Raw genomic sequence first — 18,306 nt, 5'->3', positions numbered from 1 at the left:
TGGGATATATATATTATATATACATATATATATATATATATATATATATATATATATATATATATATATATATATATATCACGTAACCACACACACATGTATAACTACGGACTTTTTTTTTTTTATATAGTCAACGATCTAGACTCGTTCCTCAAATCACCAAAAAGAAAAGAGCCACGTCGATCGCAGCCACTATTTCCAAGAAATTATCATCACAAGTTTTATGCTCTTTGTTTTTTTTATTTCCGTGAGGTCACACAGACCTTCGAAGCATTAACTGAACTTGACAGGAGAAAATTGTCGCTGTTTTGCAAAGAAAATGCTAGGGAGGCCTCTCCTCAGCTCTCCCTCACTGCAGGAGAGCGCATGATAAGGCCCTTGAGGATTGCGGGCCAAGGGCGAGGGAGGAAAGCGGGTTGGGGGTAGGGGGCTGGGGGGCGTGGAGAGGAGGAGGGGGAGGGGAAGGACTGTTACAGAAAACTCCTGCCAGAGGATTTGGAGTTGTCAAGCGGAAGGATTTTGGGGAATATCCTTGCCAAGGAGAGAGTCAGGGACCAGAGAGTAAAAAAAACTCCCTCCTCCTCTTCTCTCTCTCTCTCTCTCTCCTCTCTCTCCTCGTCTCTCTCTCTGCTCTCTCTACCCCCCCCGGCTAGCTTCTCTCTCTCTCTCTCTCTCTCTCTCTCATTTCTACGTCCTGTGGCCCAGAGGAGTTAGTAGGAGCTAGGCTGAGTTTCCTTTTTTTTATCTTTCTCTCTCGAGTTCTTGGCTCTTGATGATAAAGAGGAAGGAATGAAGTTGGTGGTATTACCAAGAAACATTTCTTCTACCCCTACCCCCATCACCGTCTTTCTTTTGTGGGGAATAAATACAAAACCATATTTTGTTCATTTCTATTTGCCAAGGCTACATTATAGTTTTCTTAATTTCTCCTGAAAAATAATAGTTTTTTAAATACTGAAACGGCTTTCTATTTAATCTGTATATACTACATATATATATATATATATATATATATATATATATATATAAATATATAAATATATATATATATATATATATATATATATATATATATATATATATATATATATATATATATAATATGTATGTTGAGCTTGTCTGCGTAATTGTATCATTAGTTTTTTTCTTTAGTTATCAAAATAAAATGTGAGGTATTGATACATTTATATTGATTGTCTAATTAATGTAAGACTTGTGTCAGTCCAAATTATGTGGGTACTACATAATCTGATCTTGACATAACTTCAATGAGGTTATTGTTATAACAAACGTGCATATAATTATATAGCACAAGCTAAATGGCTCTCCAAAGAATAAAATGGATAGCAGAGAATTACAAATGAATAAAGGCAAATCAAAACTGACAAGAACATGCAAGTACTGATGACAGCGTATGTCAGTAAGCAACTCAGCAGTTCATACCATTTGGTTGTGGTATAACAGCCCTTTTAAACCAAGTATGAATCGCCAACAGTAGCTTCTACAGGTAGACTGACCTTCCATCGTTTTGTAATAGGAAGAATGAAAAGGCCTCTTCTACCGGTTTGTATCAGAAAGTGCTTGTGAAATTCCAGAGGGAAACACGTTTACGTGTTTGTCATGGACGCGAAATAGTCAAGCACTGCGTATGACTCTATATCCTGTGAATGTATACTTCCGACAGATGAAAAACTCTCTCTCTCTCTCTCACTCTCTCTCTCTCTCTCTCTCTCTCTCTCTCTCTCTCTCTCTCTCATCTCTCTCTCTCTCCTCTCTCTCTCTCTCTCTCTCTCTCTCCAAACCTTCGATAGTCTCCAGATATGACTTTCCATTTTCTGTTGTCTCCGGTTGTTACGCTTCATTCCGTTTTCTCTGGTAACAATTCTGTTCCGTTTTCTTTGATTGTCTTTTTTTTCTCCATGTTGGTTGGGCCTTTGCTTAAATTATTTAACGCTTATGATTTGTTTGTATTTATTCTTTTTATCCGTTTTTTTTATTGTGAGGTAATCACCCCAAATTGGGGTGATTGGGCCTTAGAAATAGGACTTTGGTGTCCATTGTTAACAAAAAGGTTTGTAAAATATTGTACAATTAAAATTCAACTTTGTTCAAAATGAAGTACCAAAACTAATAAAAAAAAAAAGCTTTAAGTTCGCTCAGTCTTCAGTACATTAGGCATTAAACTATTTAGTGGACATGTTGTCCTCTAGGAATCATTTAGTTTATATAAACTGAATATGACTTTAGCAATAATTCTGGGTCATATATTTTTTGCACTGTTGACGCTCCTGCAGGATTTTGAATTAAGTTAAAGTCCGCCCTTTCGTTAAAGATGACTGGTTAAAGAAAACGTGAAATCTCGCATTGAAGACAGGAACATGTATACTTTTTTTTTATTTTCAGTCAAGCCTAATGGAAGACATAATCAATTCCTTTTGCATATTTGCGAAATATGTGCAATATTAATTTTAGGCGGCCGTCCATTAGTCATTTTCATTTTAAAACAGCACTAGGAAAATAAATAACAAATATGAAATTTTCTATAAATGCTGTGTCCGGTTAGTAAGAAGCCTCCTCCTCTGATCCTCTCTCTCTCTCTCTTCCGTCCCGTCTCTCTTTACAGTCTTATTTTTACGTTACTCTTTATTCTCTCTCTCTCGTCCTCTCCTTCCGCTCTCTAATATCTAAGATCCCCCCAACCCCCCATTGGGATGTTTATGGTTATTAAATATTTTCTGAGGCCTCATTTCGTACACACACACACACACACTCCACACACACCACACACACACACAATGTCATAGGTACCAGTCCTGTCCGAGTTTGAATCCACCACAAGTTCAGAGTTGTTGGATAAGTTTGCTTGCTTATATATTGAAAGCAGTGATGGAGGTATTTCGCAAAAACTTTATAATTAAAGCTAAACATCGCCCTCAGGTCCCAACGGTCGGGAATTTCTAAAACAAAACCTTCATTTTATTATTATTTTATTATTATTATTGATTATTAGTTATTATTATTATTATTATTTATTATTATTATTAGATTATTATATTATTATTATATGGGAACTTGTTGGTGGGAATTCCGGTAAAACAAAACCTCATTATTATTTATAGTTATTATTATGATTAGATTATTCATTAGATTATTATTGATTATTATTTATTATTATTATTGATTATTTATTAATTATTTACTGATTATTATTATGTGAAGATATAATGTAGTCATTGTAGCAGTAACCACCGTAGCATATGTATAATGCAGTTAAAACATTATTATTATTATTATTATTATTATTATTATTATTATTATTATTATTATTATAGTGGATATTTATTAATGTAGTCCATTGTTAGCAGTAACCACCGTAGCAATATTGTATAATGCAGTTTAAAACACTCATTATTTTAGATTATTATTATTATTATTAATTATTAATTATTTATTTATTTATAGTGGCGCATATATTAAATGTAGTCATTGTATTTTTCCCCCCGCAAGCAACAACCCCGTAGCATATGTTTATGAATGCAGTTAAAACACTCATTAATTATTATTTTTATTCTTATTATTATTTTATTAGTTATTATTATTTATTTATTATTAATTATGTTATTATTATTAATTAATTATTATTATTATAGTGATATATAAATGTAGTCATTGCAGCAGTAACGACTGTATCAAATGTGTAATGTCACCGGCTTTTGGGTTATTTTTAGTGGTGTTCACAAATTCGATATCTTTTAATCTTGTAACATTTTGAGGTGCACTGTGCGCAAACCACGTCACGCATTTCTAGTAATCGGTCTTCGAGACGGGAAATAGCCTGTGGGTCAGGTGTTTGGGACAGCGGTCAAGATGAGAGATTCAAAGAGATGAAAGAAAAAAACAAATTTTTCTTTTGTTATTTTGCCCCGACCTTTATTTTCCAAATCCCGATCCGGTGTATTATTATATAATGGTAATTATGTATAATATATATATATAATTCATATAGATATAGATAATATATCTTTATAGATTATATATATATATAATATATAAATATTATATATATGGCGTATATAGAAATCATTACATACATACATATGTCTAATGTATGTATGCCCATAGATATTTTATTATCCATCTTAAGTATGATTTATAACTGCTTATTATTATATATTATAATATATAAATATAGATATATATATATATATATTATATATATTATATACTTACCAGTGTGTTTAAGGGTTCGTTTATACATTGATTTGTTTTTTTTTTTTTTTTTTTTTTTTTTTTTTTTTTTTTTTTGGTCATTTGAAGTTAGGTTTCTTGAGGGTCAAACCGGGTCTAGAACTATAGAATAGTTCCCATAGTCGAAAACCGTTTATTAGATAGTAAAAGACATTCGTTTAGAGATATATTTTAAGAAATATGAAATGAGAAGTTAGTTTGGGAAAAACGGTATATCAACGAGATTGATAAATACAATGTTCTAATAAGGAGGTCCAATAATAAGTTAAAATGTTATTAAAAGTTCTAGTATATCAAATTTTGTAAACACTTTGTAAGAAGCTCTCGAACCCTTCCTGAAGATTGAACCCCAAAGGAAGGGTTCGCAAGCTTTTTTTATTTAAAAATTGTTTTTATTGAATCATAACACGAAACTTCTCACATTTTTATTTTTATTATTGTGGGGGACCTCCTTTAGAACGTTGGTATATCCCTCTCGTGGATAAGAGAGGTTTTTCCCCGGAAATTGCTCATTTTATATTTCCTGAAAATATATAAAATAAAAAAAATTTCGACTTATTACTGAGGGTTCCAATAATTCTAGGTGCCTACTTCCACGCGAATAAAACCTACTTGCACTCCTGGAGTAATACAAGCCCAACAAATGACAATAAAAAATATTTTGCATTGGGTAAATGTTGTCTATATAATTATATATATATATATTATATATATATATATATAGAATATTGTGTAAATATAAAGAAACGAAACTACAAATATGATATATCAGTTACTAGTTTTATTTTATGTTTATCACATATGATTTTATATATATTATTATAATATATATATATATAGATAATAATAGTATATAACATACTATATTATTATGGTAAGATGTGTGTCTAATATCATATATATATATATATAATAATATTATATATTATTAGATTATATTGTGTAAATAAAATAGATAAAAAACTGAAAAAAAAAAAAAAAAAAAAAAAAACTAATATATGTATATATAGCAGTTTTTAATTTATATTTACACAATATGATTTTATTTTATATATAACATATATATATATATATATACATAATATATAGTATAAATATATTATATGAGAATATATATAGTATATATATAATAATAATATATATATATAGAATAAAACTATAGACCCCCTTAGAACCATCAAGAAGCAATATTAGGTAAACGTAGAACTAAACAAAAAATCATAAGAAATTTAATAATAATCCCCCCAAAATCCCCTTCACCAAAGGGTCAAACCACTTTAATAATAAGAACCTTCCAAATGTTTGACTCCATTCCTCCTTAGCGGAGGTGGTCGAGCGGCCGGAGTGTCCTCGCAGAATTCCCTTCCTTCCTGAGGAAGACGACCTACTCCGACGGGGGGCGCTACCGCTGCGTCGCCTCCGACGCAACCAAGACCATCGAGTCTGGAACGACCGCTCAAAGACGTTCATAGTCACAGGTCAGTTTCCCCCCCCCCCCCCCCCCCTGGGGTGGTTTTTTTCTGATGAAACCGAGGAATGGCGCGAGTTCAGATTCCCCGCTAGCAGACACATGAGAATTTGCTTTGGTATATTTTGCTTGCGTTTTGGAGCTAAGGCTTTGAAGTGGTAAGCATTGTGGCTATTACAATTACACCGAGATGAGAGAGAGAGAGAAGACGAGAAGAGGACTGAGAGGAGAGAGAGGACAGATGAGACAGAACAATGATGAGACCAGCATGAGAGAGACGAGAGAGAAGGTTTCTTGTTCTACTTATATCACACGCGACTTTTATCTTGCTCCCCGCAAATATTAAAATATGAAACCACAAATATTGTTTAATATGGAATTCACGAGAGAGAGAGAGAGAGAGAGAGAGAGAGAGAGAGATATTGGTTTCGGTCACTTAACTAAGTTCATACATTCCTGATATTTTTATGCACGCAAATATTAAGCCATAAATATTGTTTAATATCAAATTCACTAAACCTTGGGAACAGCTTACACCCGAGAGGAATTATAACTGATATAAATCAAAATGTATGTGGGCGTGAGAGAGAGAAAGAGAAGAGAGAGAGGTGGAAAGTTTGGAAAGTGGACAAGGACACCCACTTAGCGGGTTGCAAAAAGAAAAATATCGGCCTGCGCTTGCCCGACCAACTCTGGGATTAAGGTATCCTGTTTGCCAAGTGCCATGTTGGAGGTGGGTTTTTTTTTTTTTCTTTTTTTTATTTTTTTTTTTTTTTTTTTTTACTTGGTCGTGCCTTTGACCAAAAGGGTGTGGAAGCCTTTTTCGTTTGCCAAAAGCAAAAAGTGTTTTAATCGTGGAGATCATCTTTTCTTTTTTTACTCTTTTATAATAGTATCATTTTAGTAAGTTTTTGGTGTTCATCGGAAGTTTTAAACGTTATATTGAAAAATTTATAAGATCTGTAACAGTTTTTCTTTTTTTTTTTTTTTTAAACTGACAGAGTTGGTTTACAAAACTAATGCCACCAAACTGGTCACTTCGATTTCCTGGTACTTCATTCTTATAATATATAGATAATATCAATAATTATATATAATATATTTATAATATATATATATATAATATATAGATATAGAAATGTTTATTTTAAAGAACAAATCACGACGATATACAAAGTTCCACCCTGAAGACCGAAGCCTGAAGTAGCCTGCTTAACTAAACAAACTTTTTTTATTACTTCGTGAAGAACTTTAATCAATTCATAATGAAACGTTTGAAAGTAGATTTTTGAATTTAGAGTAGTTGCATAATGTTTCACTTTGAACTACTAGTTTTTTATTTCCGTTGTTTTATTGGCATTAGGTCTGGACAGTTTGTTTTACCGCGTTTTAGACTTTTAGGTCTGGAACAGATAAATCTCCATGCTTTACGCCTTTTAGCTTCATCCACGATTCAACAGTTACAGAGAGGAGAGAGAGAGAGAGAGTTAGAGGAAGAGCAGAGAGAGAGAATTCACTGATCAGCCCGGTGAGACCAAAAGAAAGAGGGTGGTTAAAGGCAAGGAAATTAGACGAGATAAAAACCCTGATTGATATGTGAGATCAAGGAAGATACAGTATCGTAAACGAGACTTGACCCTATGTTCCTCTACCCCCCCCCCCCCCCCACCCCCCCCCCCCCCCCCCCCCCCCCCACCCCCCCCCCCCCCCCCCCCCCCCCCCCCCCCCCCCCCCCCCCCCCTCTCACCCCCCATTCCCCAGAACGAGGCGCAGCGGGTTGGTAGCAACAAAGACCCAATTTATTTAACAAGAACAAGGAGAGAAAAAGGGAAGAGAGAGATAATCGTAAAATAAACTGGAGGGACAGATTCACAAAAAATAAAAAAAAAACTGGGGAAAAAACAACAGTCGGTTTCCTTTTGTTTTCATGATAAATGTCCCTTTTTTATAAATATATATTCTCTTCTCGGTCAAGATAAGACTAACGCCATTATTTTCAAAGTTGGGGGAAAAGCTCTCTGATTTATGTGCAACAATGGGGTCGCTTTTCTCTTTTTAACGTTTGTTTATTTTGTTTTTCTTTGTATTTACCGGTCAGTCCTCTTCAATCATATTCCCCGTTGGGGTTAGGGCCGTCAGTGTACTGTATACGGAGCACTGTAGGCATTACTCAAGGTTCTTAGAAGCAGCGTCCCTTGGGCCCCTAGCTGCAACCCCTTTCATTCCTTTTACTGTACCTCCTTTCATATTCTCATTCTTCCGTCTTACTTTCCACCTTCTCTAACAGTTATTGCACTGAATGACCTCGTAGGTCACAGTGCATGGCCTTTGGCCAAGATTTTATATTCCATTCCATTCTCTCATATTCACATGAGATGTAATTAATTTTATATTATATTGTATTCAGTCATATTTCACATGAAATGTAATTTTATATTCTGTTGCATTGTCATATTCACGTGAAATGTAATTAATTTCATATTCCATTCCATTCCAGTCATTCATATTCACATGAAATAATTTCCATCAGTCACTTTCACATAAAATATAATTAAATTTATATTCCTTTCCATGCAGTTCATATTCACATGAAATGTAATTAATTATATATTCCATTTCATTCAGTCATAGTCACACGTTATATAATTAATTATACTATTCCATTCCATTCTTTCATATTCACATGAAATTAATTTTATTTTCAATTCCATTCTGTCATATTCATATGAAAAAATGATAGATTATATATTCCATTTTATTCACATGATATTAATTAATTGTATATTTTTCCATTCAGTCACAATCACGTGAAATATAATTATTTTTACATTCCTTTCCAATCGGTCACCCACGTGAAAATTAATTAATTTTATATTCCATTCAGTCACTCACATGCAAAATAATTAATCTTTATATTCCATTCAGTGGGCCAACTCCACATGCAAAATTAATTAATTTTAACTTTAATTCCATTCCAGTCACTCCACATGTAAATAAAATAATTAATTTTATATTCCATGCAGTCACATTCACATGTAAAATAATTAATTTTAAGTTCCATTCAGTCACATTCACATGAAATATAATTTATTTTATATTCCATTCAGTCACATTCACATGAAATATAATTTATTTTATATTCCATTCAGCCACTCACATGCAAAATAATTAATTTTATATCCCATTCAGTCATATTGACGGTAAATACCAATATTCTAATTCTCGAACATTCCTCCAACAGGAGCGCCCATGGTGGCAGCGGTCAATTCAACGGTGCTCTCTATCGCTGGCCGACCGACGGCGCTCTCTGCCCACGTTTGCGGCCGACCCCTACCCCTCACTCTGACGTGGCTCCCTCCCCCCCACATCCAGCCCATTAATCCCGGCGATACCAAAGATAGGGTCACGGCACACAACCTCACAGTAAGTAATCAATGCTTTGTTGTGAGGGCTGGAACCTCAAACCCTCAAGCAATTCTCTTTGTGTTTTACAATTTATGACCCTAAAGCAGTTATTGTATTTTAATGATATTCTACCCTTAAACAATCCCTGTGTTTTGTAATTTACTGTCATAAAACAATTCTCACTGTATTTTGTAATTTACTTACTTTCTTATGCATTTATGTATTAATTTGTCAGGTTATTTTTTCTTTTCTAATAACTGATCTCTTCTTATTTTCTGTTACTTCCAAATGAACACTGCAGGTAATTCTTTGGGGAAGATTGAATTTCAAGTGAAGTGGCCCCTGTGGTGGGCTTGTTACCCATATGAATAGGGGATTTCATCCTCTGAAATAATAATAATAATAATAAAAAGAAGTAATTAATACTAAAAAGGATAAGAGTTAATGCAAAGTGGCTGAGGCAGCAATTACTTTTAAATAAAACATTTTAGTTTAAAAGGAAGGGGTGTACTTCCAGAATAATAATAATAATAATCTAATAATAAGAATAATAATAATAATAAATAATAATAATAATAATCAATAAAATAAGTAGAAACGAGAATTGGAATTATCTACATACCAGCTGTCAATGGGCCAGTTCGTTGCTTTTATATGAACATAGTCTTTTTTTGGTTGCTTGTGTGCGATAGTATTTCTAGAAAATACAGTCGAGACACATTATATATTGAAAGAAACGCCACATGCACTGATTCTCTGAATTAGTTATAAAAAAAAAAACAAAAAAAAAACAACACGGATAGCTTTTAACAGATTGTGTGAGTTTGAATCAGTTATTCAGCACATTTCTTTGCCGCTATTTTTGTTTTTTTTGGCGGGGGGGGGGGGGGGGAGCCACCGTTTCTACAAGATATAAAAAACTATTTAATGTCCAAGGAAGTTCAGTAAATGTTGTTTCTTTTCATTTTTTTGTTTTTTTGTATAAAAACTACTCGTTCATCAAGTTTGTCCCTTAATAAAGGAATTTATGAAAAATTAAACAGCAAATGAACTGCTGAAAATATGAATATGTATGATTAGTCAAATTTTTTCCTTCGTTACTTTTGTGATATATTTTCCTAATTAGGAATTATTTGTTTGATTATATCCTTTACTGTTTAATCATTCTTAATATTTGTCCTAATTTCGTTCCCCCCTCTCGCAGACTTCCGAAACGCCTGGCTGCCACTACGCTGTCCTGACCATAGCGGGCGTGAAGCCCCACGACGAAGGAAACTGGGTTATCGTGGGCGTGAACGACCGAGGCGCCACCGCCGCCCTCATCCGCCTCAACGTCACTGCCGCCGCCCACTCCGTAGCAGCCAGCGCCGCCGCCCACGTAGCTCAAAGTCCCTCACACCTCACCGCCCCTCGATTGACTTTATTCCTTTCCGTTTCCGTCGTGTCGTACACGACCACGACGGCGATCCTCGGCAGGGCGTGGGCGTCGGGGGCGTGGCTGTGAGGCCAGACTGTTGGTTTAATCAAGGCGGTGTTCTTCGATTTCTGTGTGTGTGTGTGTGGCGTGTCCTCTTATAGAATGTTCGACAGTCAGAGTCAGCTGGGGGCAGTTTGTTACTTCTGTAAAGATGAGATGTTTATTACAAAGAAAAGAAAAAGGGGGCGTGTCCACGCGCGAGGTTCCGCAGGAAGCGAATGAGCTCCAAAAGGCATTTTATACTCGTATGTTCTAAGTGTGTGAGTGTGATGTATACTACAAAGGCAACCAAACCCCCACTTTTTAATGCCAAGGGATATGAAATGTATAGTGAAAAATAGTGAAACCAATTCAGAATTTTCCATGATGATGCCTATGAACACTGCATGAATAATGTATGGTGAACTTGCGATGAAAAGTTAACTCCATGATTTTCCTTTCATTTTTATTTTTTACTACAGCCTCTTTACCACTTAGGAGTGAAATATTTGTTATGCAGTGAAATAAGATAACGATGACACGTTAGAATTTTGAATCACCCCGATGAGGGCGAAGCTTTGTATATTCGTACTTTCATTACTCTTGAATGAGACCGTCAAAACTGAAAAGAAATTACGCGTAAATATCTCTTGATGCAGGTTTTGTGTGACCAAGTTTGTCTGTAGTCAGTCATTCGTGCGGTCTTGTGGGCTCACGAGAACTCGCATTCGTTGCGTGATTTGATATTTGAAAGCTGGTAAAACTTGGTAACTGTTGGTTGCCCCTGTCATTACAGAGTCGGATTCTGTGATTGGAGGACATCTAAGACAGGGTTCTGTCACTGAAAAGAACATGGAAGAGTGCTCATACAAGTCGAAAGCCTCGGTCGGGACCTCTCTCTCTCTCTCTCTCTCTGTCTCTGTCTCTCTCCTTACGGGAAACTGATATAGGATATTACCTTTTTAAATGGACGTCAGCCGTGCATCTTATTTATTAGCGTCTGTGGCAAAACTGTGATAAAAATATGAAGTGTCTAGTGCTGATCATGTCAAATTTTTTTTCTTATTTTTATTTTTTATCATTTTATGACACACCGTAGCACACAAGTTCATGTAATGGAAAGTAGTTTAGAGATCTTTATGACTTGAGACGGAGCGTCAAGATGTGCTGTGATAAGGTGATTTCTGAAAAAAAATGGCGATTGTCTGGTTATGATTGATAGTGATTGATGTGGAATCTGCCATTTCTGATGCGTTTACGATCGACGGTGAAGATGGGATCGTCTCGATAACTCGATCTTGCCTGGAGTTGCGGGAAGAGCATTTGAATCAAATCAATTTTGGATGAGGTTGAACACTTCAAAAACAAATGGAATTCTGTAAAAGATGATACAAATCATTCGTTAATTTAGTAATTTATCAGTACATTGGCATGTAAAAAGAAATTTTTTCTTTGCTTTGAGAAAAAAGTAAATACGCATAACTGAAGGAATGAAAAAAGACAGAAAGAAAGAACCAGTAAAAGTTGTTAAGAATCATTCGTTTATTTAATGGTTCATGAATAAATTAGCATGTAAAAAAACATTCATTCATTGGTATGAGAAAAAGTAAATACGGATAACTGAAGGAATGAGGAAAGAAAGAAGGACCAGTAAAAGATATTAACGTTTATTTAAGGGTTCATTAAAACACTGGCATGTAAAAAAAATTATTCTTTGGCATGAGAAAAAACATAATACGGTTAACTGAAGGAAACTGAAGGAATGAAGAAAAAGGACATGCCATGCATGGCAAAGACGATACACAGACAAGTAAGAGAAACGGAAAGAGAAACTGAAAAACAATTATCAGCCCTCCAATATTTATAGCGATACTTCTCCTCCTCTTTGCTTTATATATGATGACCATTGATGGTGATGATGATGATGATGAAGACGTGGCTGCCATAGATAATGTTAGCAATTTATTAATGTTCTTGGAATAAATTGTAATAAATGTTTGCGTCTCTTAAGTGGTTTTGTAATTTATTTATCCCTTCTTCGTATTTTCTGTTTAATATTCTCACCGAAGGAAGTTATTGGAGGTAATGTATGTACATTTATTTACAAAATTACTTACACTTACAATGGGTTTTATATGTGCATTTATACACCTTTAATTTACTATCTTTTGACTTCCAACTGTTTTGACTGTCATTTCTTTTTCATTTTTCGGTGAAATTATTTTCCAAACCATTGCTCTCTCTATCTGGTTCGAAATATATTTTACAGAAAAACAAAGCTAGAAATTATTAACTGTTAAAAGTATACCAGTCTAATTACATTTTTACGAGTTCATCATCAAATGTTATGCTGTATGTATTGTTTTCCTTCTGTCGTTTATGATTATCTTTTTTTTTTTTTTCGTGCATGTGCCAAATACATATCATCCACAAGTTTATTGTACATATGTATATTTTTTTAGATTTTGTATTGTATAATCACTGTTAAACTTAGATGCTGTAACGTGATCATTATTATAACCGTTTTTTTCCTGCTTTTATATATTAATTTTCATTTTTTTGCACGAATTTTTATTTTTGTAAGCGGTGCTTAAACGCTATGTAAAATATCTCATTAGGCCAGTCTAAAATGAAGCGTAAGACCGTTTTGTTTACTTGTATATATAAATGCCTGTTGATCTCCTCAACATACAGCAGAGCATTTACCTGAAGTGAAATGCAGAGGGTCCCTTTGAAAATCAAGAACGTGTGTTATACAATGAAAATGGTAAAATAAAATAAAAAAAAACACAGTGGCATGCAAAATGTGACTTTTAAATGCTAAGTATCTTCAATTACAGTCATGAATGAATGCTATGCGTTTAGACTATGAAAACTCCCTTGAACAAGCGCCTTAATCTCATGATCTAAATTTGATGCTCCAATCTACCAAGTCTCAAAAAATTGTTCTGTATTTACATTGGGAGCAGGTAAGTAGGCTTCCTTGGGAGCAGATAAGTAAGGTACCTTGGGAGCAGATAAGTAGGGTTCCTAGGAGCAGATAAGTAAGGTACCTTGGGAGCAGGTAAGTAAGGTTCCTTAACAACAATGATTTCCAAATGAAGACGTCACGTCTCAATTGGAATGTGTTCTATTCACTTCACTCATTGGTGGTTGTGTATCTTGAATATTTAATTTGACTATTTTGTTACAGTATGAGTTATAAAAGCGCTTTTGTGGAATGGATACAGTTGTCGGGTTGTTCCTCAACTTTGCCAGAGCAACGGCTTTAAAATGGCAAACACTTTCCATTCACATTCATCTCATACCCTTATGCAATAAATTAAAAGTCGGGATAATTCTTTACAGAATATCTCGAAAGTACTACGAATTAATCATATGACCAACGAATGAAAAATGGAGTTATTATCCTTTATTCCTCTCCTGTTACTTTTCGAAAAGAGTTCTGTGCCTGCCTAAGTTCTTTCAAGGTTAAAGATGTTGTTGTCGACGTGGCAGAACTCGACTTCTGGTCAGACTCAGACCTTAGGAACTCGTGGGAGGTTGGACCGGATGGTTATCATTAATTTGTGACGATTATTAGCGGTTCTATAGCGCCATCGACTTTTATACCGGTCAGGGTTATACCTAAAGAAGTTATAGGCCGTCTTTTTTGAGGACAAGAAAACGTAGGCTACCAGGTTCTTGTTGATAATGCATCCTGCAGTTGACAAGGTAAGACAACAGCTACCATTGACAAGGTTATAACCTTCGGTGTAGATAACCTGAGGTTAAATTGAAGAAGGGATTTGAATCGCAGTTTATTTCGATGTCTTTGGTGTGACGTGTGAATATGACAGTAGATTTTCTGTCGTGAATAACCTGGGCAGCTAATTCCCTGACGTGTTGTAAATGACGTGTCATGGATGTAATTAGTAGAGGTAATTAAAGAACCTTTTGGATAGGAAAAGTTTAATGCTAGGATACTTTTAATTAATAGATAATGACATGTAACTTTGACTTTTCCGTCAGGGTATCTTTTGTTGCATATTATATAAGTATATATAACCATTATTGTTGATGTAAAATATTTGTTTTTTGTGTTTCCCCCCCATCCCCTACGTCAATGTTTGAGGTACCCTAGGGGGAAACCGTGTATTTGAAGTAGGGAGGGGGTGGGGGAAGTGTTGTGTCTCCTATTAGAAAGGTAGGAAATGTTTAAATCCAAACATAAACAGTCGAAAACATACTTAGTTCATGCGTCTCAAAAGTTTATAATGTATGTAAATATCGTAAGGACAGTTCTCTAAATGCAATCTAATATAACCCAACATAGGGCATAGGATCCTGACCTGGACTGGGCCAAACTCTACTACCTAACCTAACATAGGGGCATAGAGTCATAAAATGAATTACAAGAATCTGAACCTTACCTAAGGTGCTAGGTTCTTACCTGGCATGTAAGGGGTCTGGGGCTGTGCTCACACCCCCTAGAGTCATCATGATCTAGCCATACAAATTGTTGCACTGCCATATGCAATTTTATGGAGAGACAACATTTGTGTTATATGAAGTTACCATTTTTTTTTAAATATTTAAGTCAAGTAAATACTTTTATATATTTATTCCGTCATGTTTTCAATTTTGTCTTAAGTAGCTTAACCCGTCTTTAAATTGTTAGACAAAAATTGATAGTAATTCACTGAATGATTAGATCACGATGTTGAGATCCAGCAATAGTTCCAGAATTGGAACTGGAATTCAAGAAGCCTCAGGTCTTCAAAGCACAAAGTTGACTTTGAAGACTCAAATGAGATGTCTTTATGTTATTTATACTTTATTAGTTTTCATGACTGCCTTCAATGACTTGATGTGTTAACTTTACCTCAGTATCACATGATACAGTAAAGTTCAGATATACCTCTAGTCACTTTGCTCTTCACCATTACATCCAGCAACTTACTGTTCTATCTGATCCCTTTCCCCAAGTATAGTTATGAATATTTTCCTTTGGGAATCAACCATTTATTTCTGAAGATCAATCCTCGTCCAAATACAGTTTCACAATAAACACTTCACTCCTGGAACTCCCTATATTTTTCTATCATCTGCCTTTACTTGTAAATTAACTAGCACAACCACATTCCATTGAGGTGTGAGAGATGTGTATTTCTGGTGATGGAAGTTCACTCTCGAGTTGGTCCCGTTGGTGAATAACTACTGATTCCATGCAACGTAAAAACACCATACAAACAAACTAGCACAACCATCCTTACCTATTCTGGAAGCTCAGCCAAGCAGTTTCAGACTGTCAAAAGCTTTATCTTGTCATTCACATTCTTTTCCAATCATTCTCTTGTTCTTGAACCATATACACATCACACACAGATTAGGGCAAATTACACATTACCACAAACCAAATTGCCATCCAATACATGTGTAACAAACACCTAGATATAAAGTAATTTCTCCATCGCGAAATTGACTTACAGGAGGGGAAAAATAAGTCTACAGTAGATATTTGTGTTTTCAAGAGAACCCTCCACCGGCAGTAATGGCAAGGACGGGAGTCTGTTCGAAGCCATTCAGGTGATTGACTTGTTATTGCCAACGCAGTTTTGGATCCTTGGAATAAGAAAGTCAATACCAGGGGCCATTGTATTGACGCCGGGGAGTTGTTTACCTGATCGGGTTTGCTTTTGAGGTAGAGGGTGAACGTTGGATGGTGATTTCGATAATATTTTTGGGAAGAATAATTATTATTATTGTTGATGTACTACTTTGATTTTTTGGTATTTTTTCTTGATGGTAGTAAAGGTTTTTTATGATGTGGATTTCAGTCTGGACTGGGAATTCGTTACACATACTGTACTCTATATCTCTTATACATTATCTGTTTAGCGATTAAATATGGAAGTGGAGGTGACCTCCTTTCTCTCTCTCTCTCTCTCTCTCTCTCTCGTCTCTCTCAAATCATCTCTCCTCTCTCTCTCTCTCTCTCTCTCTCTCTCATAAAAAGAAAACATGGAGGATTAAAGAATTTGCCTGAAGATTATTGCATTTTTTTCAAATGGTGTTCCTTCAATTTTCAGTTAACTCAAGAGTTATTTATTTTAAGTAAATATCTCGCTCTTTTGTTCTTTCAAATCTACTAGTCAGTAGACTTTCTATAAAGATGAGCAATTATCTTTTGATTGATTTTCTTATAAGTGTGTGATAGCAAACGATACTCTTGTTTGCGTCGAGCTCATGTTTCTTTCATTCTTTCTTAGTACTTACTAAAGTCCAAATTAGACCTCGCCCGAAGATAATGGCACCAGCAGCATTGTATGTTATTAGCGTCATCATCCTTTTAACTATGTTGTGGTGATCACCACCGACGTGTTTGCCGATACCAATGAATGTTTGTTTGTTTATATGGTGTTTTTACGTTGCATGGAACCAGTATGGTTATTCAGCAGCGTGACCAACGGCTTTACGTGATTTCCAAGTGGACTTCGAGAGTGAACTTCCACCAGAAATACACATCTCTCACACCTCAATGTAACGCCCGAGAATCGAACTCGCCGCCGCCACCGAGGTGGCAGACCAAGACCATACCGACCACGCCACTGGGGCGATATATATCATTGAATGTGATAGACTGGATGATTTGTCTACTAATGAGGGTCTTTCGTAACCCATGAGGAAAGGATATACCCTCCGTGAGAGTGGATTGATTCCTCGAATTGATCAGTGACCGGAGCTCTCTTTAAGAAATGTTTGTCGAGGATTTTACACGCAGCCTTGGTACATCAAAAAGGACAAGTTCGCTTTCATCTGTAATGGGGTTTAATGGTATCCAGACTCGTTCGTTTGTTGGTCATAACTGTAGTGGCAAACCATTATTCCTCCTGAGGAAAGTAAAAATTCTTTTATCCTTTCTAGCTTAGCAACAAGAACGATACCTTGGTAAGGTGATTAGGCCTAAGGCGTTCTAGCTAGGATTAGGTCATTCTTCGTTGCAATATAGGCTTTAGGAGTTCTTTGCTCTTGCGCAGGTCCTTCCAAATTTCTCGAACGTGGTCTCAAAAGCTTTGCTCTGGTATGTGAGTGGTGCTTTTGTATGAGATTGGTGTCCACTTTTGAGGCCCTCAAAATAAAGGTCATTTACAAAACAAGGTCATCGTGATATTTATGTTAGGTCATTCTTGCGTTCCTTGATCTCTTCCTTCTGTATATCACTACTTCGTCTAGATTATTCCTACTAATAATAATATAATAATATGAGCCTACCTTTATAGGCTCTGTTTCAACACTGAATAATAATGATAATGATAATGGGCACAGATTTCCGTGTCGAAAATGAAGACAATGGTTGCAGGTCCACAATAATATAGCATGTGAGTATATGGTCTTTAATGGATATTAAAAGCTTTCGAACCTTGTACTAGGTTCATCTTCAGTCAAGATGAACCTAGTACAAGGTTCGAAAGCTTTTAATATCCATTAAAGACCATATACTCACATGCTATATTATTGTGGACCTGCAACCAATATTGATAATAATAATAATACTAACCAACCTTTATAGGCCATACGATGAGTGCGATTACACGAAGAACTAAGAGATAAGGCTGACAACGAGGCCATTTGATTCCAAGACCGCTCATGTAGCGTATAGTGCGTGCATGGCTGTGAGACGCACATTAATTGGTATTCGTGCCAGTGGTCAACGGATTATTCGTAATCGTCGTGAATTAGTCCTTCC

The 18,306-nt window shown here is 35.3% G+C and overlaps 1 protein-coding gene across 1 annotated transcript in view; it reads left to right on the top strand.

Moving 5' to 3' along the window:
* The window catches only part of LOC135216657 (roundabout homolog 3-like), a gene marked incomplete at its 5' end in the record, with an annotated part of 43,074 nt that extends 30,487 nt beyond the window's left edge, over positions 1-12,587 (top strand). The window contains 2 exon segments of the mRNA XM_064252043.1: positions 8,958-9,139; positions 10,326-12,587. Of these exon segments, the coding sequence (XP_064108113.1) occupies positions 8,958-9,139; positions 10,326-10,625 (482 nt within the window).
* Between the last annotated feature and the right edge of the window lie 5,719 nt (positions 12,588-18,306).

The sequence above is a fragment of the Macrobrachium nipponense genome, chromosome 6 (assembly GCF_015104395.2).
Source record: "Macrobrachium nipponense isolate FS-2020 chromosome 6, ASM1510439v2, whole genome shotgun sequence".
Lineage (NCBI taxonomy): Eukaryota > Metazoa > Arthropoda > Malacostraca > Decapoda > Palaemonidae > Macrobrachium > Macrobrachium nipponense.
The sequence above is the reverse complement of the archived record's forward strand: the minus strand, read 5'-3'. Positions and strand labels throughout refer to the sequence as shown.